The 27,773-nt window shown below is 38.2% G+C and overlaps 1 protein-coding gene across 3 annotated transcripts in view; it reads right to left on the bottom strand.

Annotated features, from left to right (window-relative positions):
- ANO6 (anoctamin 6) overlaps positions 1–27,773 on the bottom strand; it is a 191,781-nt gene that overhangs the window by 149,486 nt on the left and 14,522 nt on the right. Inside the window, exon 2 of one of the 3 annotated variants that reach the window (XM_079139568.1) lies at positions 2,612–2,674. The exons of the other annotated variants lie outside the window; for them this stretch is intronic. Coding sequence (XP_078995694.1) covers positions 2,612–2,674 — 63 coding nt within the window. The remainder of the gene's footprint in view (positions 1–2,611; positions 2,675–27,773) is intronic. 3 annotated transcript variants of the gene reach the window in all.

The following is a 27,773-nucleotide window of genomic DNA, read 5'->3' as shown; positions in this document are numbered from 1 at the left end:
CAGATATATGAAAAAATGTTCAACATCTCTAGTAATAAGAGAAATGCAAATCAAAACTACCCTAAGATTTCATCTCACCCCAGTTAGAATGGCAATTATCAAGAACATAAGGAACAATAGGTGTTGGCGAGGATGTGGGGAAAAAGGTCCACTCATACATTGCTGGTGGGGTTGCAAATTAGTGCAGCCACTCTGGAAAGCAGTATGGAGATTCCTCAGAAAGTTTGGAATGGAACCACCATTTGACCCAGCTATCCCAGTCCTTGGCCTATACCCAAGCGACTTAAAATCAGCATACTACAGAGATATAGCCACATCAATGTTCATAGCTGCTCAATTCACTATAGCCAGATTGTGGCAACCTAGATGCCCTTCAGTTGATGAATGGATAAAGAAACTGTGGCATATATATACAATGGAATATTACTCTGCCATAAAGAATGATAAAATTATGGCATTTGCAGGCAAATGGATGAAATTGGAGGATATCATGCTAAGTGAGATAAGCCAACTCAAAAAACTAAAGGATGAATGATCTCGCTGATAAGCGGATGAGGATATATAATGGGGGGTAGGAGGGGTTAGCATTAGGGTTAGGGTTAGGTTTAGGGTTAGGGATAAGGAGGGTGGTAAGAATGGAGGAAGGAAGGACTGTATAGAGGGAAAAGAGGGGTGGGAGGGGTGGGGGGAAGGGAAAAAATAACAGAATGAATCTAACAACATTGCCCTATGTAAATTTATGATTTTTTAATTAAAAAAAAAAGAAACTGTGGTATATATACACAGTGGAATATTACTCAGCCATAAAGAAGAATAAAATTATGGCATTTGCAGGCAAATGGATGAAGTTGGAGAATATCATGCTGAGTGAGATAAGCCAATCCCAAAAAACCACAGGCCAAATTATCTCTCTGAAAAGCAGATGATGATACATAATGGGGGATGGGAGGGAAGCAAAAATGGAGGAAGAATGGATTGTACAGAGGAAAAAGAGAGGTGGAAGGCGTGGGGGGAAATAAAAGTAACAGAATGAGACAAACATCATTACCCTATGTACATGTATGATTACACAAATGGTATGCTTCATGTACAACCAGAGAAACAAGTTGTAACCCATTTGTTTACAATGAATCAAAATAAATAAATTATTTTAAAAAACAAAACCAAAAATAAATAATGTGCAAAAAAACAAAAACAAAACAAAAAAAAAAACCCTGATGTGTGTAAGACCTAACTTGCAGGGGCAGTTATAAAGATTTGATGGCATAATATTTATAAATGGAAGCACTGAACACCAAGCCTTGCATATTTAATACACCCTGCTTTTTGTCCTTTCCCTCCTCTTTACTTTTAGAATGTCCTGTTGAGCCTTGGAAGTTAGAATAACAGAAGGGATTACTCATCAATAGCTCTTGTTGGTTTGTTCAAGTTTTCAGCCAGACCAGGGGGAAAAAAAATCTGGAACAAAGCGGTTTTCAAAATTTCATGTTATCTTTAAAAAGTCATGAAAATTTTGTATATTTGCAGAAAATAATGAGAATTGTTTAATGTAAAATATTTTACATTTACCTCCAGCTAAATTACCTGCTTTTTCCTGAAATTTTTAGAAATATTTTCCCCAACATATGGTGGCTTCACTTCCACACTGCCACTTACCTGGGATATGACAACCCTTAACGATACATGAACCTATGAAATCTTATTAAAGTTGCAAAGTGGTTTCATACATTTTGGTCATTATTGTCTCAAGTCCACAACATCTTAACATCTTGGGGGTTAGGACACAACAGCCCAGTTTGCAGTCTTGGTTCCAAAAAAAATTTAACTCTGAGTTTCTATCCAAGAAAATCATTACTTTCTATCACACCTGTACAAAGCCTCCTGACCACATGTATGCTAAAGAAGAGTAACATGGATGGTGCAAATCTGGAAATATTTTTCCAGTAAAAAGATATTGATCAAGTAAGATTCTAAGTGAAATGGAATGACAGAAGAAAATATTTTTTTTTTTTTTTTGTCATTTGAAAAGACCCGAATGTATTGATTCAAAGAAGGCAAAGTCATACTATATAATATGGCTGCTCATACTGTATTTAGTATAATTTAGCCCTTAAAGCCTATTTTCATGAAATAGCATTATTTTCATTAGAGCGTGTTTGTCTTCAGGTAATGCCGTGTTCTTCATTTCATTATGGGAACATATTCAAAAGTATGTTATTCAAAGGTCCCAGAAGTTGTAAGCACCTTGAGCAACATGTGAGGTCACTGGAATCTTATTTTCATTATTTTGTCATCAAAATCCCCTTGCCAAACATTTTTTTGTCAAAACTCTCTCCAGGAAGGCAGACTGGAACTCCTTCTTGTGTATGGATCCTAACATTCAGTAGGCCACAGACAAGCAGGAAATAAATTTTGCTTTCAGATTAATTTCATACAGCAATTAATTATTTTTAGCAAGACATGTTGGACTAACCAATGAATTAAAAGTTAGGCTTTTTACAAAGATTATTTGGGACCCTCATACACACCAGCTAGTTGCAGATGGACAACAAAAATAAGGGCCTGTCAGTAAGTAAAAGTGCTGTTCAAGCACAAAACAAGGAAATCTTACCCTGGCTGGATGGGAGGAGCTTATGAGGAGTCAGAAAGGGCCTCTTGGAGGCAGGAACATCACCTGAAGGATGAGGAGGCATCAATAAATACAATAGACAAGCAAAAGGGATAGCATTAGGCAGCAGAAAGATCAGTAGGAGGCATCAGACCTGAGTCCCAGACCTGCCTCTGCAACAACTAGGGTCTGACCTTGACCATGCCATCTGACTTTTCTAGGTCTCTTTTTTCCTTATCTATGACATGGGATGGTTAGATCAGTCAGTTGACCTTAACTCTTGCTATGCATCAGAACTTTAGGAGCTTTGTAAGAGTTCTGGCTCTTTTTTCCAGAAATGTAGTTTTAATTGATGGACATCAGTGTTTCTTTTACAACCTCTCCAGACAGACAGAGGCAGGAAGATTGCAAAATGGAGGCCAGCCTTAGACAACTTGGCAAGACCCTGGAAAACTTGGAGGAAGAGTAAGCCTGGGTTCAATCCCCGGTGCTAAAAAACAAAACAAGCAAAAAGAATCGCCAGATGATGCCAATCTGCAACTAGGGCGGAGAATCACTGGATGAGATGATCTCTCAAGTCCCTGATATCTTAGGTCTATGGTTCTCAATTTTTGGTGCACAATAACATCCTCTGGGAAACTTTTAAGGAGCACAGTGTAAACTGCATTCCAGACAATAAAACCAGAATTTCTGGGGGGTGGGTTTTAAGCATCAGTAATGTTCAAGTTCCCAGACTGATTCCAAGCTGACCCAAGGTTGACAACCACTGTTCCAGATACTGTTAAAACTTCAGTTTCCTACTATGGATAATGAAGGATGGAAAAAGAAAAGCTTGTAAGTTTCTGCCTCCATTATAACAGTATCAAGTTAAAAAGAGAACTAAATGCCAGTGGCCACTGTTGAATTTTAAATGGAATTAACAACACAGTAAGTTGATTTTGGATGTGTGCACCATTCACGTTGATCCATGACAGGTTGCAAATGTCCATTCAAAATGCTCTCAATTCTAAATTTAAAAGTCAGTGGAATACTTCTATAAAATGACTCCATGGTGTGTTCTGTGCAATACTTAGTTAGAATTTGATTTGCATGGTTGACTGTAATATGAACATTACATTCCTTACCCTGGAGGTTACTTAAATCCACTTATTAGGCAATGGTGAACTAAACAAACAGTAATTAGAAACACTGCAGACTACCTTTTAAATCTGTTGCTAAATTATATTTTTCCTGCACCAAATCCCATACACACAGCATGTCCACAAGCATCACAAAACCAAAGCCCAAGAAATATTTACGTTAATAAGGGCATAAGTTACCTCTGGGCCTTCACACACTTCCCTGGGATTCTGCAGGGAAATAAGCACTGCCTTAGAAGAGGACCATTCATTACTGGCATTTCTCACATCTGGGTAAATAAAGTACTGCCCACATGTGGTTAGAAATCCCAGGTGAAAATGAATTCTCCACGGGCCTGGAAATGAAGAACACCGCTGATAGACTGCCTCATTTCCTGAAATGAGTCAGAAATGAAAGTAATTCTTCAGAAAAAGAACATCTGTACTGTGGCACAGCTTATAGAATAATGCCAGATGATACCTGTGGCAAAGAGGCTGAGTCTGGGCAAAAGGGAGGGCCTGGAACAGGACTGGAGCTATGAACCGCACTTAATCTCAGAGCAGCATGGTTAGCTTGGAGGGGCTGCAAATCCAATGAGCGGGCAGGCATCCTGGTCTCCACTGTAAATCTTGATTAGCAGTATGACTGCTCACATTCCATTAGAAAGCTGGCCCCTGGCCAAAGGAAGGAAGCAGCCAGAAAGGATTCATGTGCCCTCATGGACATGGAGACAGAAATTCTTACAAGAAAAACTCTTTTACTTAACTAAAAATAGGCTATACCCATTAATTATTTAGACAGATCCTTCTTCCTGAGCAGGACTACAGAGGAGAGATGACCTCATGCCACCAAAGAAAGAGCCTTCCTCCATATGGCATAGGAAGACGAGCAACAGGCATATGGTCAGATGCTGGGGCTGTTAGACTGAAATACCTTTCACAACAACTCTAGTAAAGACCAGAAAAGGGGAGGAAGGAAAACAAACCATCTTCACCTAATTCAGAGGATGGTTGATTTTATTAGGTGGCTTATCACTATTCTTTCCATCTTGGGTTTTTAAAAGGAATCCAACTCCACTTGTTTGTAGTGGCACAGAGGGGTGGACATGGAAACAACCTAAATGCCCATTAATATATGACTAGTTAAATTAGAATCTGATACATACATAATGGATAATACAGCAGCCATCTATAACACCAGTGTGCGGAGACAGAGCTATACTTTCTATGATACATTAACACATGGGGAAAAATAAATCACACCTGGCCTCTGGATAACACACATTTCTGTAAATCTTTTTAAAGAAGTTGCCCAGTGTATGAGATGGTTAGGAGATAGTATTATTAGTATCATTTTTCCTTTAAAACCTTTCAATACAGTTTGAATTATCTTTTCATATACCTGCTTCCTCCTCCTTTTAAAATAGACATTAACTTGTTAGAGGGCTAGTTTTGATTTCTTCTTTACCCTAGTCTCCTCAGATATAATTTAAAGAAAATCAATGCTATTTTAAATAAATGTTATGGAATTGTGACTCCCCAAAATTCATGGTGCAGTCTTAACCCCTAGCCCCTCAGGATGTGACTGTATTTGAAGACAGGGTCTTTGAAGTGATGATTAGTTAAAATGAGGCTATTAAGGTGAGGTCTAATCCAATCAGACTGGAGTCCTTATAAGAGGAGGAAACCGGAGCATGGAAAGGGCCTCTGCGGTATGCACACCCTGAGGAAAGACCATGTGGAGACAGAAAGAGGCTGCCTGCAAACAAGGGAGAAGCCTCAGAAGAGATCAAATGTACTGACTCCTTGACCTTGGCCTTCCGGCCTCCACAACTGTGAGCAAACAGCTGTTGTTCAATAACCCTGTGATATTCTGTTATAGCAGCTCCAGCAAACCAATGCAATAGATAAATAACTACACAGACGCAATTCAACTAACACCATGTTAGATGAGCACCCACAGAAATCTTCAGTGGGTCAAAACCCACTCTGACAGCCACAGTGCTGCTGGTCCCATTTGGCAGGTGAAGAAATTGGGGCTTACGGTGCTTTGACTAAATCAGGTTCACCTGTTACATGACTGGAGCCAGGACTGCAACAGATTTTCTATTTTCTACTCATTCAGGACTGTTTCTACACATGCCATTTGTCTTTTATGGCATCTTAAATAAATCCCCCAACTCAAAGGTCCAGAGTCTGAGATACTACACTTATTGGTGACTTTTTAAGGCTTTGCTTATATTCAAAAGGCTTTTGTCTGTGCTGATAACTAATGAAGAGGAAGGTGTCAGAGTAATATTAATTTAAAAAAGAAAAGGACTTTCCATCAGGATAAAAAAAAAAAGGTCTAGATAAACAAAAGATATATCATGTTTCTGTGTCAATCTAATTTTGGTACTTTAATATGTGTGGTCTCAGAACACAATGCAATATATTAAAAGAGAGACGGTAATCCAAAGCTTACATTTCCTTATGTAATTTTATGGACTTTTTACAAATTAGTTGGTCTTTTCTTTAAAAACAGTTCAGAGAGCAAAGACACATGAAACCATAGACTTCGCTGATGCAGTCTTTAACCTATGAAAATGTTCTGTAAACCTATAGTCTTTAGCCTATAATGACCTTTAAATGTTTTAAGATTCAGGCATATGAAAGATCAAAATTTGAAGATTAGTATTTGATACAATCCATCCAGGATGCAGGCATTCAGAGAAAGGCAGAATCATTTTTGCCTTGAGTGGTTAAGGAAAGATTTGCCGCGAGTATAGGGTCCAAGCTAATCTGGAATTAGATACAGAAGGTTTAAGTGGTTTATGTCCCAGTTTGTCTTATTACCATATAAAGTTTCTGGGGGCAAGAACTGTATTCCTAAAATACTAACAGGGTACTTGGCAAATAGTCATCTGTCAATGCCAGGACAGGGAAAGCTGATGGAAAAAATACAGTGTGTTCACCTGTGGTTCTTGTAAGGAATTTGTGTAAGATTAAAAAAGCCAGGGCCAACCTATAGAACATTAAAGTCTGGGCTTTATCCCTATGCATTGTAGAGTCCTTGAAGGTGTTTCTGAAGGAGATGAGCCATGGAATAGTACTAACGTGCAGAAGTAACTAGAGGTGGTAGGGAAATGACAAAAATTGAGGATATCAGGAGGTTGATTGAACCATTCATTTGAAGAAAGCTTCCTAATCTGTAAAATGGGCTTCACATTACCCATCTTCATAGGACAATTGTGAATATTAAATGGAATAAGGAAGGTCAAATACATAACATGAGGCCTGGCAGTTATTGTTATTATTCCACACTGCAAGATATAGAAATAAATGAGCAATAAATAAATGAGAAATAAATAAAGAAGAAGTGTGCAGTGCAGAGCCAGGGTATAGGTCCCTGAGGGCCTACACAAGTCCATTAAAAATAGAATCCCAATGACTCCTGACTTTTGCGGGGGAGTGAAGTATGTAATATTTATTCATTAGTTCTCCAGAATTTAATGATTGTAGTAGAACCAAAACAGGAGGAAGAGATGCCTCAAATTATCTTTTAAATCAAGGTACTCCAAAATCAATTTTAAGTTGCTTTCGTATAAAACTAACTATACTGACTAATGCCAATCAGTTTTGAAACACTAAATTACTGGACTCAGCTATAAATTCAGGAAAATCATTTTCATAATGAAAATGTCAATGCCTTTTTAATTAAGAATGGAATTGCCAACATAAAAGAGAAATGAGGAATCATTCCTTTCACTCTAAATGAAAAGGCCTGATAACACTGAATTGTATTGAGGTTTTGATTACCAGAAATTGTCCAGAATCAAAGCTACAGGATTTTCCAATTGTACAACAATCACTCAGTATTGGGGCTCTCAGCCTCAGACCAAATTTGGTGCCCTGGCTTATGAAGTTCTTCCTTATAATTCTTCATATCAAGGGGTCCATGGGGGGGCTGGGGATATAGCTCAGTTGGTAGAGTGCTTGCCTCACAAGCACAAAGCCCTGGGTTTGATCCCCAGCACCGCCAAAAAAAAAAGGGGTCCATGGTCCTAGGTTTAGTGTCATTCTGTGGCTATGAAGCTCCACTGGAAGAATAGCACTCTAACACTAAGCAATGCTTAGTGTTTTGTAAATTTGACCTCAGAAGGAAAATTTACTATATATTTTAAAGTATATATAAATTAGCGCAAATATATACATGTGTATTCAAGGAAAAGCTTTACCAAATGTTATCTATTATCCATTATATAAAATCAAGAAATCAGAGGTCTGTGCTAATATTCTGCTCTCAATATTAATAATTTAAGAACCATTTAATCTTTGGTTCAAGACCAGGTTTCACATTCAACTATCACATTCAAATATCAACTATTTAAAATAAATAAAATACAAAATTACCCAAAGGGACTGAATGAGAAAAATAAGACATAAGCGATTACTTTTTGCTAGAGTCGATAGAAACTTCCCAGTAAACAAAGAGGCCAAGATGAAGAGAGCAATTGGCAGTCAAACAAATTAGTAGGCTAAGGACAAAGAACAGGGAATGCAAACTCACCAGTATAATTTGCTGACTGCTGATAGACATTAGCCAAGATACACATGAATTCAACACCAAAAATGAGTAACATCTTAGAAGCAAACAGCAGAGAAGAAATTTAGGAAGTTAAAAGTGGGAAGAAAGGAATTCCTTTAAGGAGAGATAAAGACAACATGTAGCAGGTGATAGGATGACCACAAGATAAATCAAGAGACATGATGGTTTATTTTTGTGAGGTAATGTTAGAGGTGGTTTTTGGTTTTGGCAGTTTTCTGTCTTTTCCAAAATTTTGACAATAACGCATACATAACACTTTCAGTTGGAAAAAGAAGACACACAACAGAAGTCAGAGATAGGAAGGTTTTTGTTGTTGTTGCTGTTGTTTTTGGTAGTTATCAGCAAGAATTCAATCCCTGTCATTAGCCACCTTTCCTTTCCCTCTTTAGATCAAGTGATTAATACAGAAGAGCAACGATGACGTGCTAAAATTAACCCACTCTCTATAATAAAGTTAATATGATAGGACTACAGGAAAATATTCTACACTCTTCTAATTTGTCCCTCAGAAGCCATCATGATAAAGTTCAAGACAATTTTCCAATTCTTTGTTCCTCAATGATAGGGGAATTTTAATCACCATTTTCTGTGCCCTTCTTATGCCTTAAAACCATGAAGTTGCTCTTTGGTTCGAACTTCAACATTCCCATTTTCAAATCTTGCATTCCTTTTAATACATTTACAGGTCCTCAGAGCCCTCTGCAAGTTCCCTGCATGTTCTACTTGCTAGAATCCTTCAGAGCAGAGCTAAGCATAGAGCATATGATTGTGCATCCCCAGCGTTCAACATTGAAAAATACAATGGCGTCTTATGCTTCTAAAAGTTTCTTGACTCTGGGTGACTGGTGCAGTGAGTGCGTCACATTCCTGAGACAGATCCAAGTCACCTACAGGGCTCTCCAGGTCTACTCAGCAAACTTTGTGCTTTGCTTTGCCTTGTGATTACCAACTATGTTTAGCAAGTTGATAGTATCTGAAGATGCATCAGGCCAACGCTGCACCAAGCACCGCCTCCTCAAAAGAGCAGCCCCCATCTTTGCAAAAGATCAACTCCTGTTCTCGATTAGCTCTCAAACTTTTTGAGTGAGTTACTAAGCAAAAGATAGTGGAAATCTTCAGCTATTTGGGATTTCCTTCATGCAGGTCAATGGTAGAAACTGAACTCCACTACCTTCAGGCTGGAAAACTCAAGTTTATTCTTTCAGTAAACATGTACTGAGCTTAGTACTAAGTACTTCAAAAATAAGTCACTCCTGCCTTGTGGAAGGAAAAATAGAAACAATCTGCCATAGTGCAATAAGTTCTAGAACATGGGCATACAGTGGGTTATTCGGCTGTGCACAGAGGGTAGAGGAGGAGGCTGCAGAACCTGCCTGGGCAGGATTCTAACAGCTACGTAATTCACACATCTCTCTACTGGCTGCTGGGGAATGAATGAGCTGACCTACAGTGTCTCTGGGGCTTAATGCTGCTGCAGCCTTTAATGAAGTCTATTTAATACCATTGCCATTGAACCCTGGTTACTGTACTTGCTTCCCTGCTCTCTTCACATTGTCACCTCCTCACTTTATTTTCAGAATAAAACATATGGCGCTTCCGTTCTCTCTCCAGTCTTTCAACCTCATAATGTTTCCTGCCCTGGAGAGCTGCTTTGACTACCAGCAAAAGAGCACTCTAATGGCTTCACTGGAGCAAATAAAGAGGCAGAAATGAGCCTGCTTGTTGAAAGAAACTGGAAAAGGGTGTATGGAGCCATTATCAGAAACCCCATTGTGACTAAGCCCGTGGTGGCTCCAGCTGGTGAGTACCTGCCCAGCAGTTGCCCAGGTGCATCTCTGCCAACCACAGCTGAAGGCAGTTTATCTTCAAATCATTTTCTGCCCCTTGTTCTTGGCCTCACCCATTTCTAGTGGTATACTTGTCAAAACAGTGGCTCTTAATCTTTCCTAGATCATGCCAGCCTTTGGCAAAACCTGGTGATATCCAAGGACCCTCTCCCCAGAAAAATTCTCAAAAGCACAAAAACACAAAATATTTTTTACAACTTCTGGGAATTAAAAACAAAAACAAAAACAAACAAAGAAACAAACAAAAAACCTAAACCCATGCACAGATACCAGGAGAGGAAAAATACTGTTCAGCTCAAACATTTTTGAGATTCTACCATATGCCATGTGACAAGCACCAGGAAACCCCACCTCAAATTCAGCTCCTCCTCATTCTGAATGTCACACTACTCTCCTAGACCCTGCCCTCGTTCCTTGGAAGGCCTCTGAAGGGAACACTTGTCCCCATGTTATCTGCCCAGGAAACAGCTATCAGTAGTTCAAGCATCACCACTTGAAGGAAAATCATGCAAGCATTCTAAGCCTATCACCCTAGTTCACCCCAACTCCCAAGACAGACTGATTGCTTCCTTCCTTCTGCCTAACTGCACTCTGCAGGGGCCTGTAGCAGAGAACCTACAACATCCATCACTCCAGTGTAGTTACACGCCTTTCTCCTTCTGTTAGACTACCCACAACCTGCAGGACGTGGCTGTAACTTAATCAATTATCTTTTATGTCCATCTCTAGTAAAGTCCCCATTCTGGAAAAAAAAAAAAAAAATTCATTGAAGGGAACAGATACAAATCAGATACTTTTAATCCTAATGCTCAACCTGATGGAATGAGCACTTATGATAAATCTTAAAGAAGTGACAGTAAATCAGACAGTACAGGGGACACTACGTACAGGGAATACAGTACTTCAAGCTTCGTGGTGACCAAAAGATAGTCAGAAAGTGTAAGGGATGAGGAGAGAAAAATCAAGAGGGGTGAGGTGAAATGGGACAATGAATAGGGTGCAATGGAACTTGGGTTTAACCCTCAGAGGTGAAAAGTCCCTGATATTTCCCCCCTTTTTCACTTAGAAAAGTACCAAATGATTATGGTAGAAAATTAAGATGCAAATGAACAACAACAACAACAACAACAACAAAATTTCTAACTTCATCCTATGGAGACAATCACTGTTATTCTTTTTTGATCTTTATGTTACATAACCGTGTATACATGTGTTTGTGACCATTTTGATTTTGATAAATTGTATTAAGTATTTACTAGGTGCTAGACACTGTGCTGAATACACTATGTGCTTTACATATTTAATCCTCACAATGATTCTTAATAATTCCCAATTATTTATTGTAATTAATTTTCAAGAAGAGGACACAGTGAAGAAAGGAAGGAGGACAACTGTCCAAGATCACACAGCTAATATATAGCAGAGACGAGATTTTATTTTAGATGAAGCTTCAAAACCTTTGGGTTTTGTTTTTGTTTTTGCTTATTGCTTTTTGTCTTATTTCTTCTTCTCACTTGCTTAATTCATAAGATAAGTGAATCAGTTTTTCCAATTTTCTCAGAAAAATACCTTTGGGATCTTGACTAGCATTATAATAATCCTGGAAAAAAATGGAAACTTTACTATGTTGTTTTCTCATTTAAGAGCACGGAAAACTCATCACATGTGTTTGTCTCTACAGCCCTGGCAAAGTTTGTAGTGCTCCTCATTGAAGGCTTATAAATTTAGGAGGGCAACACATTCAGACACACGCTTTGAACAGAAAAATCTAGTGGCAGCATGAAGGAGGATGGCTCTTCATGGGAGACAAAACTGGAAGGCTGAAGTGCAAACTAAGACGTGGCCACAGATGAGGCGAGACACAAAACCCTAGAGCCATGGCAGACAGCTGGGAGGGAGGACAGGAGACCCACTCAGAAAACAGAAGGCAGAATTTAGAGGATGTGGTGCCCGTCTGGTTGATATGGAGCAAAATGAGGAAGCAGTGCGGCATGAGGAGGAGAGGAAGTAGGGGAGTCTGGGTGGAGAGTGGATGCCTCAGAGGAAGAAAAAGGGAAGGGGTACATTTTCCAGTGTGGGAGAGGGAGAGGGAAAATGAGGAGAGCTGTGAACATTAAATCACAGAACACACTCCAGAGGCCTACTCTCCCCCAAGGTGCCCTGCTGAGTGCTGGGGATCAGGGCAAACCAAGGGTCACAGGCAGGGGGAGTGAGGTAAGGGTGAAAAAAGGGGTAGGGATTCTAAGTTCCAGGAACAGGGCAGAACTGGTGAACTGAAGCATGAATGAGATCGTCCCAGGAAAACATGCACAGGAGAGGGAGAAGAGGACCAAGGCTGGCACCTGAATTAAAAGTGTCTTAAAGTTGGGCACAGTGGTGCATGCCTATAATCCCAGGGGCTGAGGCAAGAGGATCGCAAATTCAAAGTCAGTCTCAATAACTTAGCAATGACCTAAGTAACATGGCAAGACTGTTTCAATTTTTTCTAAAAAAAATTTAAAAGGCTGGGGATGTGGCTCAGTAGTTAAGTACCCCTGAGTTCAATCCCTGGTACAAAAAAAAAAAAAAAAAAGTGTTTTAAATGGAGCAGAGGGAGCCAAGGGAGACCAGATCTCAAAGGCTAAGAGAAGAGAAGGAATGAGAGCCCATCACGAGCCCAGTCTGCCCTTGGACCTCTCAGAAAGAATGATTTCCTTTTTATAATTTGGAAGTCACTTGACCAATTTTAAACATTAAAAAAAATCACATTTAAAAAGTTCATGATGAGGGTAAGAATTTATATATCCTGCCTGTCTCTCAGAGCTTTATCCACCAGCGATGTGGAATTGATGATTAATATTCAATAGGAAGTGAATTTATAATCATGTGCCTGACATTCGAATGTGAAAAGAAATGTTTTCTGCTCAGTACACCAATAATACATTAATATATCTCTAATCTAAAATACATTTATGCATAATTTTATACATTTTATAAATATCCTGGCAAGAATGACAATAGAACAATATATTTTCACTGCTATATGAAACAAAAAAGAGGAAAGAATGGTTCAGTTAATCAAGGAATTTAATAAGCTTTATAATAAATATCAAACAGTCATTACTTGGGCTATATAAAGGGTGGATGAGGTCAAAAGATTATTATACTCACAAGAGTTTGTGCCCATATTTATTCTCTGTCAGTTACTTATATTTGCATAAACTTCCTCTATTCATGAATTTGTTTTTTGCCACATTAGGATGCAAGAAATCAAATTTGTTTTTTCTGATTTATATATGGGCAGTAATAATAAGATTTTGTAATGATTAACAGCAGTAACAATCAAATAAATGCCTTTTCAGGGTACGAATGCAATGACAGACAGACAGATATGAAAATAAATTATCTGAATTGCCTTAGGTAAATGGGGTTGGGAAAGCCAGGGAAGACCAGAATCTAAAATAATTATCGTAGCAGTGCTGGATGAGGTCAGAAATAGTAAAATACTGTGAATTTCTCATCTTTTGTCATCTTTGTCCACAGCATGTATGTGTATGCACATGTGCACACTCATTTAATAGCAACCTGATTGTAAGAAAAGATGCAATAACTTCAAGATTAGAGCAGGAAAACCTAGGACCGGAAGGAGATGCAAGAACATTCATCTGGGTAGCTGACAGAGTCACAATTTTCCTGTTTGCAACCATTGCCATTACAATGTGTGTTCTAGTCTACTAACTCTATTATAGTAGAAACTACTGGTGATCCCCAGTTTGGGATAAATAAAAAGTGCTTCTTCTTAATAAAACAAAAATGTCTTTGGGATGATTCTTCCCAAATTAAGAAGTCTGATTCTCTGCTGATTCCTTTAGGAATAATGTCTACGGAGGAACGTTCACTACAACCTCCTCTGGTGACAATCCTGTTTTTATTGGAGCAAAGAGTTCCAAGGCAGGAGGCCGAGTCTACAATGAGAGCTCATCTTGTCTGAGTATTCAAAGGCGACCAAGATTAAGCACTGACAAGAAGTTAAACAATCAGTCCCCAAACAATAAAAGAAGGAAGGAGAGGGTGGGGATAAATGAATACATGATAGGAAACACGACGCTATAAAATTTAAAATCCTCTAGTAAACAGAAGTAAAGTTTTATTGAGTTTGATAATCTGGACTTGAAGAATTACGGTAACAATTTCTTAACCTTTATAATGTAAAAGATATTTACCTATATATTGGTAAGTTCAAGTGAAAAAAGAAACAAAAAACCAACCAAACAAACAAAAAACCCCAGCTTCTAGCTGTGTACAGTGGCACACACCTATAATCTCAGCAACTCAGGAGGCAAAGGCAGGAGGATTGTAAGTTTAAGGCCAGACTCAGCAACTGAGCAGGACTCTTTCTCAAAATAAAAATAAAGAGGGCTAGGAATGTAGCTCAGTGATAAAGTGCCCCTGGGTTCAATCCCCAGTACCTCAAAATAAACAAAAGAACTAGCTTCTTCTCAATCCATTATAAAATAAGAGTTAAAATTTTAAATCCAATCTTGAATGTGGTTATTTATTCTAAAATGTGATTATTTCATGGCTTCTGTTCAGATAAAAATATTTAATAAAAAAAACAGAATCAGGAAATTTTGCTTTTCTGCATTTAAATATATTGAATTTGTTGATAGAAGAACTTGGTCATCATGCATATTTCTACTTAATTTTCCACTGGTAACTAGGTCCAATTTTTTATATTTGCAATTTTGGAAAATTTTCACAGTCCATTTAATCAGAGTCTCCCTAGTGAAAAAGTTAAATGACACCATTTTATATTCTCTCCACCAAAATGTGATAAAATTTGATTATCCAAATTAAAAAATACAATATGATAAAACTACTGAAACTGAATCATACTTATGTTATTTTCCAAAAACAAACAAACTTAAAAAGTTGGTTCAGGGCTTGGTATGTGTAAAACTCTAGGGTCCATCTCCAGTACCACACACCCAAAAGTTCTAAGAAAAAGTTGTTCATATCTGTGAAACCTTCCCCAAATTGCCCAGTTCCATGCAGTTCTGATTTCTGGGAGAGGTTACAGTGTAGTAGCTAAAGGCATGGACTGGATCCAGAGGTTCAATTCAAGTCCCCACTCCCACTCCTCCATTTTGCTGATTTATAAGATGTTGTCAAGTAATTTACTCTTTCTCTGCCTCAGTTTTTTTGCCTATAAAAATGGGATCATAATAACACCCACCTATCAAAGTCATGGTGAGTAAATGAATGGGTAGAAGAGCTCCTGGCACACAGTTGTACTCAGTAAGTGAGGATCAGCTTATTATCATATCTTTTCAATCATCACCATCAGTCGTAGCAAACTATCATATACCTTGTGGGCTTTCTGGGAAACACCTTGGGTCTGCTGAATTTGTTGCTAAGAGCTGAGTATGGTTTTGGTAAAATATAAAAGACCACTGCTAGTCAAAAGCTGGTGAGAGGTAGAAGCAGGACTGGACTTGGGTCTGCTGATGTTGATATTCCCTTTTCTTACAGTGACTTCAAACCCTGGCTGGTTTTCAGCAAACTGTAGTAAGTCATACAAACAAGACCATAAATAAATAACCCACCACGTTTCCCCACAGAACACAGCAAAAACAAAGCAGATGTATTCCAAGTATCCAATCTCTTAGTTTTGTGGCCTAGATTCTTCCATCACGTAGTTTTTCATGACTACGTGAAAACAGGACAGGAAAAGTTGTCTAGGCAGATGTTATGGATCTAAGCAGATATAGTTATCCCTTAGTGCCTCAGGTGGGCTGGTCCCAGGACTAAAATCCTTGGGTGCTGAAATCCCATATATAAAACAGTGTAGCTTTATTTGCTTATAACCTATGTACATCCTCCCATATACTTTAAATCATCTCTACATTACTTATAATAAGTAAGTGAAATGTTAATTGTTGTTATACAGTTGGTTGAATCTGAAGATGTGAAACCTACAGATCAGAGGGCAGACTGCACTGACTCCCTGGGCAATAATCACTAACAACCCATCCTCCTCTCTCCTCCTATTCTTTTTTGGCCCACCTTTAGGAGATATGGATAAATGTATTACAAATTTGGGCTTCAGAATTTTGGAGTAATCTTGCCTACCCCAAACTAGAACTCCTACATCTTTACCCACTGCCTTTTCCTTTCTATACCATCCAACATCCACCAACCTTCTAACTCACAAGACTGGCAAATTTGCTAGAATTATTATATAGAGAGTTCTGAAGAGCTTTTGCAAAACAAAAGCATAAACCAAAGACTCCTAATCACATTATAATGATTAGTAGCATGCAGTCATGGAATCAGCAAATTGGGAGGTTCCATTTTGGATATAATCTAGTTCAAACCCCACATTTTACAGACAAAGGACTATAATACTGGTGAGCAGCTACAACCAAATAATTACTGACTCAAAGTCATCTAACATGTTTATGTAACTTCAGTGGAACATCTTAATTATGCATCCTCCTGTTTTGAGGCCTTAATTCTTAATCGTAAGGGGTTATTCACTTAAATCAGGTTTCTTAGTACCATGTATCTCCCAACTTGTGATCATATGCTGATTTAGGGGTTATACTTAAATTTTTTAAATCCTGTGCTTCTTCCATGGACCCCAGTTGCACATTTCACTGGTATAAATGGCATCAACATGACTCTCATAAATTATTCAAAATACATCATCTTATATGGTTAAGATTTCTGAATTCTATTTTCTCTTTTCTGCAACTGGACCCATGGCAGGGGGCTTGAAGAGAGGTAAGAAGTGCAAGCTATAGGCCCCACTGTCTTCAGATGAGAAAGCCTGGTGGTAACACACATGAGCAGGAAACTCATTCTGGCCCCACTTCTTTTCCCAACATGTGCTCTTCTTCTAAAAAGATGGATACACTATCTGACACTCACTAGAGGGATATCTTGCATTATCACATATTTAGCAAACTATGTCAAAAAAGGATAATCATAAACAGGTAAATAGTCTTCCTTCTCAATTCGGTGGCATCAACTCCGACATCTCGTACCTAGGTTTAAGTTGCTGGTCTCAGCCTGGGCGACCTTCCAGACAGTTTAGATAGGCCAAACTCACAGTCGACAGTTCAAAATACAGAGCATCTGTGAATACAGAGGGGACTCTCCAGAGGGATGTAACCCAACCTCAAGATGTGTGCTATGTAAGGTCAGGGTTCATTCTGATTAGTAGATGCCTGTACCATGTTGACTGTTAATATTCTTCATTTCACTCAAAAAACAAAAGCTGACAGACATTAGGTGCCATCATTTATTTTCTCTGTACCCTCTCATTTTCTTCCCATGACAATATGATGCTTATGCAATTAAATGCAATACTAAATAGTCTGAATTATAGAATGTTCCCTGCCCCCAAAAGGACCTTGACATATGTCTATCAATAAAACAAGTTTTTTGATGGAACAAGGAAGGCCAGTCTGTTTTAAAGACAAACATGATAAGCCCTAAATGGTGTATGTCAGCGTCTACCAAGAGTGAGCAAGAAAACTTTAGTGGTAACTTTCCTCCCTGAGGAAGTCTCAAAAGAAAGAAACTGACACCCAAATGAGTCAGGAACCATGACAACCTCCTACAGTGTGAAGGTTTTCACAAATCCCCTGACTCAGGAAAAGAGATTAATTTGAGATCATAACCTTACTGTAACTTGCCCCTCAGAGCCAATATTTACACATATTAAGTATGTTGATGACAAAACCATTATAGACAAAATGTAATGAAATAACCGGAGAACTGAAAAAAACATTCTCCCCACCACCTCCATACAGTTAACTTGGAACCTCAGGAGGAAAAAAAAAAAAGAGAATATTATTTTGGATCAATAGAAAAGTAAATTGCTTCAAAAATAATAAAGTTTGTGGACCCTGAGTATCACAATTCCTTCATAGTAGTAAAATGAGTATTTAATGAGAACACCATCAGTCAAATTTTGGCATGTGCTTCCGCCTAACAATGAGGGTACATCACTTCTCAGAAAAATAGCTAATCAAACCAATAGTTTAAAATATTACCTAGACTTTAAAAAAAAAAATGTTTAAGCTCTTTTGGATATGTTTGTGTTTAGTTTTTTTCTATAATATTTGCTTAAATAATTTTTAAAGCCTTTACACCACCACCTGTTACAGTCAGGATAAATACAGGACTCCAGGGGAGATGAGTTCAAAGTATTTAACTTCAAAAATTATGGAAACACAATGCATAGAATTGAGCAGCTGGGTTGAGTATCATAAATTGCTTTTCCGACTGGTAGGTGTGTTTGTGGAGCGGGGGAAGGGAGGGAGACTGATGAGATAGATTGATTTTAACTATGTGCTCTGCCAGGTGAAACCAGCACTATCATGAGCTTCTTTACTTCAAGCCAAAGGAAAGGTAGGGAGAGCCCCTGTGCCCTCTGTCCCAAGTTAAACCCATGGAAAGTGCTCTCAAACTCTGTTTTTTAATATTACAATAATCTTCACATTAATACAAATAGTTTTAAAGAGCTTAAGCAGTAATCAAGAGACCATCAAATATAAATTAAACAAATAAAAGTATAAAATATTAAATGAATAAACTAAACCAAATGGGCAAGGAAGAAGATATGGAGGGTGGGGTATTAACTTTGGTCATCTGTTTCTACCATAGGACATAAGGATGGCTTTTCCACTTGTCAAGGACTCAAGGAAAAGTTTAAAACAGCAGGTTTATCACAGTTAAACCAGATTTATCATACATAGTGAATGGGACTATCCGAACTTTGAAGCATGACCATTGACTCCTAGAGGCTCTTCTCATTAGGCTATAGAGGTTATATCCCCTCCCCTTGAATCTGGGCAGGTTTAAATTTGGCTTATCCAACAGAATATGATGGAAATAGTGCTTAAGACTTGGAAGACACAACCTTAAAAGGGAATACAGCTTCTGTCCTGTCCACTGGAACTTGGTCCCACACCCTGAGGCTGCTTAGCCAGAGAGGCCACCGGAAGCACTCTGATGAACAGCCCCACTGTCCCAGCCCTCCAGACATCCCTGCCAAGGTTTCAGAACACAAAGAAGCCATCTTAGGCCAGACCATCTGCCAGATGCACACCACTCAGCCAAGTCCTGGATGAATTTCTGTAGAAAATCATGAGAAATGATAAAATGACTTTTTGCCTTAAACCACTAAGCTCTAGGACAGCTTGCTGTGTGGCAGTAGAGAATCACAGAATTTGGAAGAAATGTAAAGATCTAGGGTAATGCTGCTTGCTTTTGAGGCAACAGAGACCGAGACTGGTTAAGTGCTGTGTCCAAGATCACTAGTTAGTAATAGGGTTAAACTAGAACCAGCTCTCAGCTCTGTTCTTTCAAATAGCTTGCCGTGGTTTCATCACCCTTTCCACCATTTCAATTTGTTATGGCACAAACTCAAAAAGTACCCAGGGCATGTCCACAGCAGTTCTATCTTCTTGTTTTTAAACGTCAAGGATAATTACAACATACTGCCTTTCTTATATCTTTATCTGAGACAATTTCCCTCGGTGAACCTAGTGAAGAATTACTAACTGGAGAGCATACAATAAAACTTTTGATCGAAATCTGCTTCAGTAATGCAGACTGTAGTGTTAGCCTCAGAAAGTCCATGTGAAATTTCACTTTCCCCTTCCTTGCCACAAGACATATCTCCAAGTGAACACTGCTGTTACTTTAGCTTCCTAGTAATCATAGAGCTAATGTTTTACTCCAACTAGCTAAGATAATCCATGCCCTTATAATAGATCTAACAACCTGGTCCTTGAGCTTTATTTCTTCAGCTAGCTAAAATACACATTAAAAGACAACACTGAGCTTCCCAGGGTTGACCTTTTGTGTGAACAATTTCCAGAAAACATTTCAGGTCCTCTTTAGGCTTCACATGAACTTGAAATTGCAGATTCATGACTTGCTCAGTAAGAAGCTTTTGCATTAGGTACTTTAGTCTTTTAGATACTATGTTCATTAATTGGTAAAGAAAAGACAAATTGAAAGATAAAGAAACAAGTCTGGCAACTGTTTAAAAAGTACTAAATAAGATAGGAACATATGTACCTAAATAGTGTATCATAAGTAACTAGATATCACAGGCCTGGAGGAATGATCTGGAGAATCATCAGGGTCCAACATTTTCATTCAGATGCAGCTTTTCTCTAGATTTACCTGAAATATTATCAAGATTTTTGAAAAACCAAGTTATCTGATACTCTCTTCCTCCCTTAACTAAACTGAATCTTCTATATCCTATTCTGAACATGAAAAAGAGATCACTAAATGTCTTAAAATGGGAACATCTTGCCCTACATATGACTTAGTCCTCAGTAAAGCACACTGATTTTCAAATACATGATAGCACCTTCAAGTATGAGGATATGCTAAAAAAGATTTTCCAAATTTGCAACCTTCATGAACTTGCAGAATATTTTAATAAACTTGATTCAAAAAGGCAGATGGTAGTGCAAAGGAATAAATACCTCAGAAGAATTACTCAAGATGAAATGCTTAAAAATATTTGAGAATATTTCATGAACATGATACAGTTAAGTAAATGCTCTGTGTAACACACTCTTTCCTAGATAATAGTTTTTTAATCATAGAAGTTGGGATTCAACTTCTTTGATATGGAAACTGAAGTTTCAGTTCAAACTAAGATATTGTATTTATAAGGCATTCTGGTTTCAGGACATTACAGCAGCTGGTATAATGCTCTCTATAAGCCTGAAATCCCAAATCTTTTAAAACAGTTTAACCTTCACTCTATCATTTCATCTTCACAGGAAGTCTTTCCTGGGGCCGCTGGCAGGTTATGATGACTTTTAAACAACTTGAAGACAAGATAAGCTGAGTAACAGGCTACATCAGTGGACTCAACCCTGACTCAAGGAAGCAGCTTCCATTTCTGCAGCACATCCATCATCAAGAAGGAAAGCATTACAGATGGCAGACTTAATGTGTCTAAGGCTAATCAAATGAGCCTAGATCAGACATTCCTGAACTGAAGTGAAATTCTAAGACTGACTCTGTGGGGATCCATTCCTGCTTCTCAGTGGCACAACCCTTTGTTAAGACATTTTCAGTCTTCCCCCACATTCCTTCTCATTAACTGATTCCAAATTTTTGTTTTGTTCCCCTTTAAAGCTCCTCCATAAAGTGGACGCCCTGCCAACTGGACATGACTGTTCTAGGAACCAAGTGAGACACAAGTGCCTTGTTCACAGTAAAGTGCCACAGCTACACGAAATGAAACTGTGACCACTACTTACTCATGCCAGGAAAAGAAAAGACGTTTATAGCAGCATTTGTCAAAGTCTTTCCTTCTGTTCAACTCATTGATATGTCCAATTGACCTTCCACCTGGTGATATGTTAGTGGGATTTTCAAGTGAATGAAACAAAATCAGTGGAAATGAGATGACATAGATTAAGAAATAAAATTCATAAAACCAACACATCAGTTAAATCAAACATTTATACTGTTATTTTATTTTTTACACTGGGTACTCTGAACTAAATTGTATCCCCCCAAAATTTGGATCTTAAAGTCCTGACAGTACTCGGTGGGGCCTTTGGGAGGCTAATTAGGATTAGGCAAGGTCAGAAAGATGTGACTAATGCCCTCACAGAAGAGACAGGAGTGGCCACCCACAAGCTAGGAAGAGAGCCCACAGAAGGGACTAACCATGCTGGTACCCTACTCAAACTCGAACTCACAGCCTCCAGGACTGTGGGAACAAAAATCTGTGTTTAAGCTCTCCATTTTGTTATGCTGACTCCAGTGGACTAAGAAGCTAGGTTGCCTGACCAGGACACCTTCCTTGGTGACTGAGCCTAAATTCCAATCCTCCCTTAGACTTTACTTGCTGCATGACTTTAGGTAAATCACTTAACTTTCCCAGTTCTCCATTTTGTCATGTGTAAAATGTGTGTTACAATAACAACTACTTAACAGCATGGTTATGGCTCCTAAACATGTTAATACATACAAGGTATTTACAATCATGCCTGATACTTATTATATGTTGCTCTTTTTATGTAACCTCTTGACCTTTAATAATATTAGGAATAGAGCAGAACTTAACTCCTGAGCTGATGGATTTCATTGCAAAACTGGATGGAACTGAGCCCGTGAAGTCATCTAGACTAGCCCCACTTGAAGCAGGACCATAATAAAACAACCAGACCAGTCACTGCCTTGCTTATTTTTAAACACTCAAAAAACAGTTTATATTTGGACCTCATTAAATGTTTAACAATCTATACCACTTGGTCATTGATAATGAACTGCCTAAATCCAATAGGATTCCCTCTATATCCATTTCCACAGCTGATAAATCTACATTATTACAGGCTATTGGTCAGCTTTCTTTTTCAAAGTCCAACTACTTCTGTCCCACTGCTCTCTCCTCACAGTTTAGCAATGTTTATTTTGACCTGAATTCTCAAATATAGAAGTATTTCAAGTACTCTATTGACCTAGGTTAAAAAAATCCCAAAGAACTCAAAAAGGATTACACTGGAAAGTGCAAGAAAACCAAAAACCACAAAATAAATTTTCACTAGGTTTCAGTCTTTACTCATTGGCTTCAAAGAATGTAGCTGATGAATGATTTTGATCAGAACTATTTATCACAGAAGGTAAATGAATATATTCATTTTTATTCATTCCCATTATAATATTGTGAAAAGTGAGCCCCAGTATAAACTGAATAAAGCCACCAGAGGAATAAAATCAATTAAAGACGTACTGTGTACTTACACTCAGACAGACTTAGAAATTCAGTGCTTCAAGCTAATTTCCCTCTTGGTATTTTCAGAACCTAATTCAGTAACACAAGTAATGCTTATTAGTAATATTAATGTACCATGTGCTATCTCCGTCAACTTAATAATCTTGGTTTTTTGACTAAAATGTCAATCTAACTTCTGGAATCCTACCCAAGAGAATCTATGCAAAATTATAATTAACAGATTCATTCTATAGACATAGTAATTAGCTATGGGCCCATTCATGAATGCCTGTAATTAAGTTATTTTATATATTACAATAGTTTTGTTTGAAACCATGAGATTTGCATTATTTGACTAATATAAACAGCTACCAGGCTCTTTCTGTACCAAGCTATTTAAGTATATTATGTCATTTTAATCTTCACAACAGGAGGGAAAAAGGGCTCAAAGATTCAACAACTTATTTAAGGTTGCATAACTAGTTAAGTTGCAGTCATGATCTCAATTCAGGCCTTCTAAACATCAGAAAACCCTTCCTAATCAGCCAGCTTTACTCCTGGTTTATAATGCACAGAGATTTGAAAATCATTTGCCAGTAAATCAGTGAAAAAGCAGATTAAAGTAAGGAAATACATTTTCTATAAAACAGTCACCACCTCCAACCCAAGGAGGGCAGAAGGGCTTAACTGATGACCCAAAAATCAGTTTTAATTCTTTGTTTTTGCAAGACTGGTCAACAGAAAATATATTAGATGTCATTAATTTTTATATTAAGAAAACAAAAATATACTGTTAAATTGTTATATCAAAAATTACAGTTCAGTACACTAAATTGGCAAATGATTTCACTCCAAATTTAGTACTTTAGAAAGAAACAATACAAATGTTCAAAAGAAAACACACCCATTCCCCGTTTTTCATTTATGTGACTCATGTAACTCTCTTGCCAGCCAGGGCTAATAATTACCATACCAGGTAACTCCCTGTCAATGGAGGTGGTTTCAGGGAGGGCATATAATCTTACCAGAGTCATTTGCTGAAGGGGATTTAACATTTGGTAAACTACCACCGTCCATCTGCTCCGTGGGGAGAGCAGGAGATGTGTGGAATCCTTTCCAGAAAGTCTGAAAGCAAGGCTGATTCCTGAAGCTAGAACTACCTCCTCACTAATAAACTGTACTAATAAATTCCCTTTTATCCCTCTTTTGTTCAGGCCATTGGGTTTGAGTTTTCCCTCTTCCTAAATAAAACAGGAAGTCAAAGTCGAGAAATGAAAATAAATAAAGAACCTTTTCCTCCCTGTTTTCCTCCAACGCAGCTGCCTAAGGGAACCCACTGCAGCTCACACACTTGAAAGACCACAGACCTTATGAAACATCAGTGCAGGAACTGACGTGACAGTATAGGAAAACTGACAATTTCAGTTTCAAAAGACAGCACTGTTGGTTAACAATATCATAGCACTGTGCAGTTGACAAACCTTAACTCTGCATTATAATTATCCCAGTTTTAAAGAACTGCCAAGTCAGATCATTTGGAGAAAGGATGCATTAACCCATTAAGTCCCAAGCTCTAATTCTACACATTATTTCAACAAAATTAATACAGGTACATTAACATAGGTTGGGAATCATAACCGAGAACTTATTATTAGTATTAACTAATATTATAATTATATTCTTCCTATTTTAATTACATACTATGTACTATATTTAAGTTTTATAAGTGTCCCGGAATGATGGGATAAAACAGGTTTAAGAATCCAATGAAAGCTGTGGTTCTATTCACTAGAGACCTTCCAAAATGCAAGTAAACACATTTTTCATGCAGTTTAGGGGATTCAAGAATTCCCCTTCTCCAAGTACTAACCCTGTGTAATATACATGCTTGGGCAATAAGATAAACAGAAATGGGCATCTTCCTGGTCAATATTTCAAAAAGGTCATCCACTATTCCTGAAACTTCCACAGGTCTCTTCAAAGATACCTGGCAGATACTGTCCTTTAAAAGAACTCCTGAATCCCACAAGCACTCCTCCTCTATTGGTTACCAAAAAATAAGGCAGCAATCACCAATATAAGAACGTGAGCAGAATCTTTTATTATTCTGTCATCAAAAGTCAAATATGACTTGATATTACTACTATAGTTCCCTGTCCGACTATTAAATTATTGGGTAAGTTTTATACAGCATTTATATATGATTAAATAAAGTAGTTGTAACAACTTACATAAAAACAAGGCAAATGATCCCTAGCAGAATTTCCCTTTTTGCACCATTTCCAAGAGCTCCAATTTATTTTCTCCATACTGCACAGTTCCTGGAGATAATGGTGCTATAAATGAGAAGACAATCTGTACTACGAATCTCTTCCACTAATTTCACTAAAAATGCAACATATCTAAACATCTCTAGTAAGATAAAAAAATTGGTAAATTCAATCACTGCTTTATAAATCAGGAAACTGATCTATGTAGAAAAATAAATTTTTTTACTCCAGCTGTCATGACTAGACAACACTATGAAAGTGATGCCTTTTAAAATTTCAGGATGCATAGCCAACAAGCCTGCCATGTCCAATAAATTCATTTAGACCTCACAAAGCTACAAAGAAATTTATAATCACAATGATTGTTTTGTTATCCAAATAATCTCTCATTACTTGTTGGCAAAGTAACAAATTAATATGACATACCAGCAGAAATTACAGATAGGTTTTCTACACACAGTTGCAAAATATTAATATCCACTGAACCCTTCATATCTGCAGGTTCTGTACCCATAGACTCAAGCAACCTCAGGCTGAAAATATTCTAAAAAAAAAAAAACCAAAAAAACAAAAACCCCCGTATCTGTAACTGAACACGTACAGACACTTTTTCTTGCTTTATCTTGTCCTATTATACTCTAAACAACATAGTAAAACAACTATTTAACCTAGCATTTGCACTGTATTTGGTATCATTAGATATCTAGGCATGATTCACATGTGGGGAGGATGTATGTTTAGGTTATATGCAAATTATTATAACATTTTGTGTATGGAACTCAAGCATCTGCAATTTTTGATATCTGAAAGCCTCTTGGAACCAATCTCCACACAGGTATCAAGGGATGATGGTTTATTTTTCTATGCTACTTGCAAATTAAGTCATTATTCCCAATTACTTTTTCCCCCCAAAGGCATATGAAAACTTGTAAGATTTAAAAAAAAGAAAAACTCAAAAGGAAACCTTTCTTAATTCAATTTGAACTTCATATATGAGAATTTATAAAACAATAAACAATTGCAGTAGCACTTATACTAGCTTGAGTGGAAGGCTGACAATAAGCCTAAAGTTTACCTATTCATAGACTTTATTACTCTTTTTAAATTAAATGTTGAATCAGATGTCTTCCAAGATTGTCCATCAGTGCCAGTGCTGGGGTATTTTGCCTGTGCATACACCCACATACAGCTAATTTTCCTCTGCCAAGGTGGACAAGATCCTTTTTCCCTCCATAAAGACCCTCTTTCATTGCCAAACACAGTCAGCCTGGCTGGGTAAGGATCCCGACTGGGGCACTGAAGGCTGCCTGGAAGGAACAGGCTTGCCCTAAGGTGGACAAAATGCCTGGGAACAAAACTAGTGCAGAGCCAGGAGGAAGGCCAGCTGGGAAGCCATAGAGAGGGAGACAAACAGGCATGCTAGCTCAGGAATGCCGCCTGTGTCCAGGAGGAAAGGGAAGAGCTGAGAGTAGTTCTCAACTTGTTGGATTTTCAGTACCTTTTTAAAAGTTCCCACAACTCAAAATGATCAGCACTCCCATTAGCTCTGCTCAAATATCATGCTGCTCAACTAGGTCACTGCACAGCACTGGGGAGCTGCTTTTGAATAGATTTGTTTACTGCCGGGTCCAGATTTCTTCTATGTCCAGGAGGTGGTTTTCCCACATTCCAGTAAACACTGGATCATTATTAGGTTCCTGGCTGAAGCCTCCTATCTCTTCCCCCAAGACATTATACCCCAATTCTAGAGCCCCACCTCCAGTACCCAGCACTATGACTAAGGAAGGTGGTGAAAATCAACAGGACACTTGGATATCAATTTAGGGTCCAGGATTTAAGGTACCACTGGCACCACAGCTAAGAAAAGGGAATAGGAGTACAACTCACATTATTAGATCCACAGATGTAGACAGACAGGCCTGCCACAGGGAGTGAGCACCATATTAGTTAGATGAGGGCTTTATCTCCAGGCAAGAGGGGAATTAGGAGACACTGGCAAGAGCAAGATAAAACCTAGAAAATAGACCGAGGTCCAAGGCATGTTTCTGAGAAAGGAGTTTGGAGAACTGGGGAAGAAAGGATAACTCAAATTATCAGACGTGAAACACAAGATTTATGCTGGACTGATAGTAAGTGCTGAGTTCTTTAATGCTCCCTGCCTGGAGTCAGACTGGTTCCAGAGACTGGGGCATGGTTGAGCCCCAGGAGTGGTGTGGGGGTGGGCGGGTGTCTATGAGGGCTGGAACCCAGGCAGAACCTAAGCCCATTTTAACCCAGGCAGCAAAGATGACTAACAGTGGAAACCTGACTCAAGAAACATGAGTCACCTTTAAGGAAACCCACATCAGTGTCAATAACGTCTCTGGGAACTGGGAACACATGTGCTTGGACAAATATTTTGGAATCTAATATCTAAGGCCAACACTGAATCGCGCCTTCATTTCGAATAGGTCACTCTTATTTTTCTGTTCTCAGAGCACTTGAGTTACCAAACGAAGTTAATAATATCTGTTTAAAATGTTTTTGCCAGTAAAAGAACATAAACAAGAAGAGAGCCGACATTTTGGAAAAATAAATTAGTACACATGACACCT

Source organism: Sciurus vulgaris, assembly GCF_902686455.1.
Source record: "Sciurus vulgaris genome assembly, chromosome: 5".
NCBI classification, from domain to species: Eukaryota; Metazoa; Chordata; class Mammalia; order Rodentia; family Sciuridae; genus Sciurus; species Sciurus vulgaris.
The sequence above is the reverse complement of the archived record's forward strand: the minus strand, read 5'-3'. Positions and strand labels throughout refer to the sequence as shown.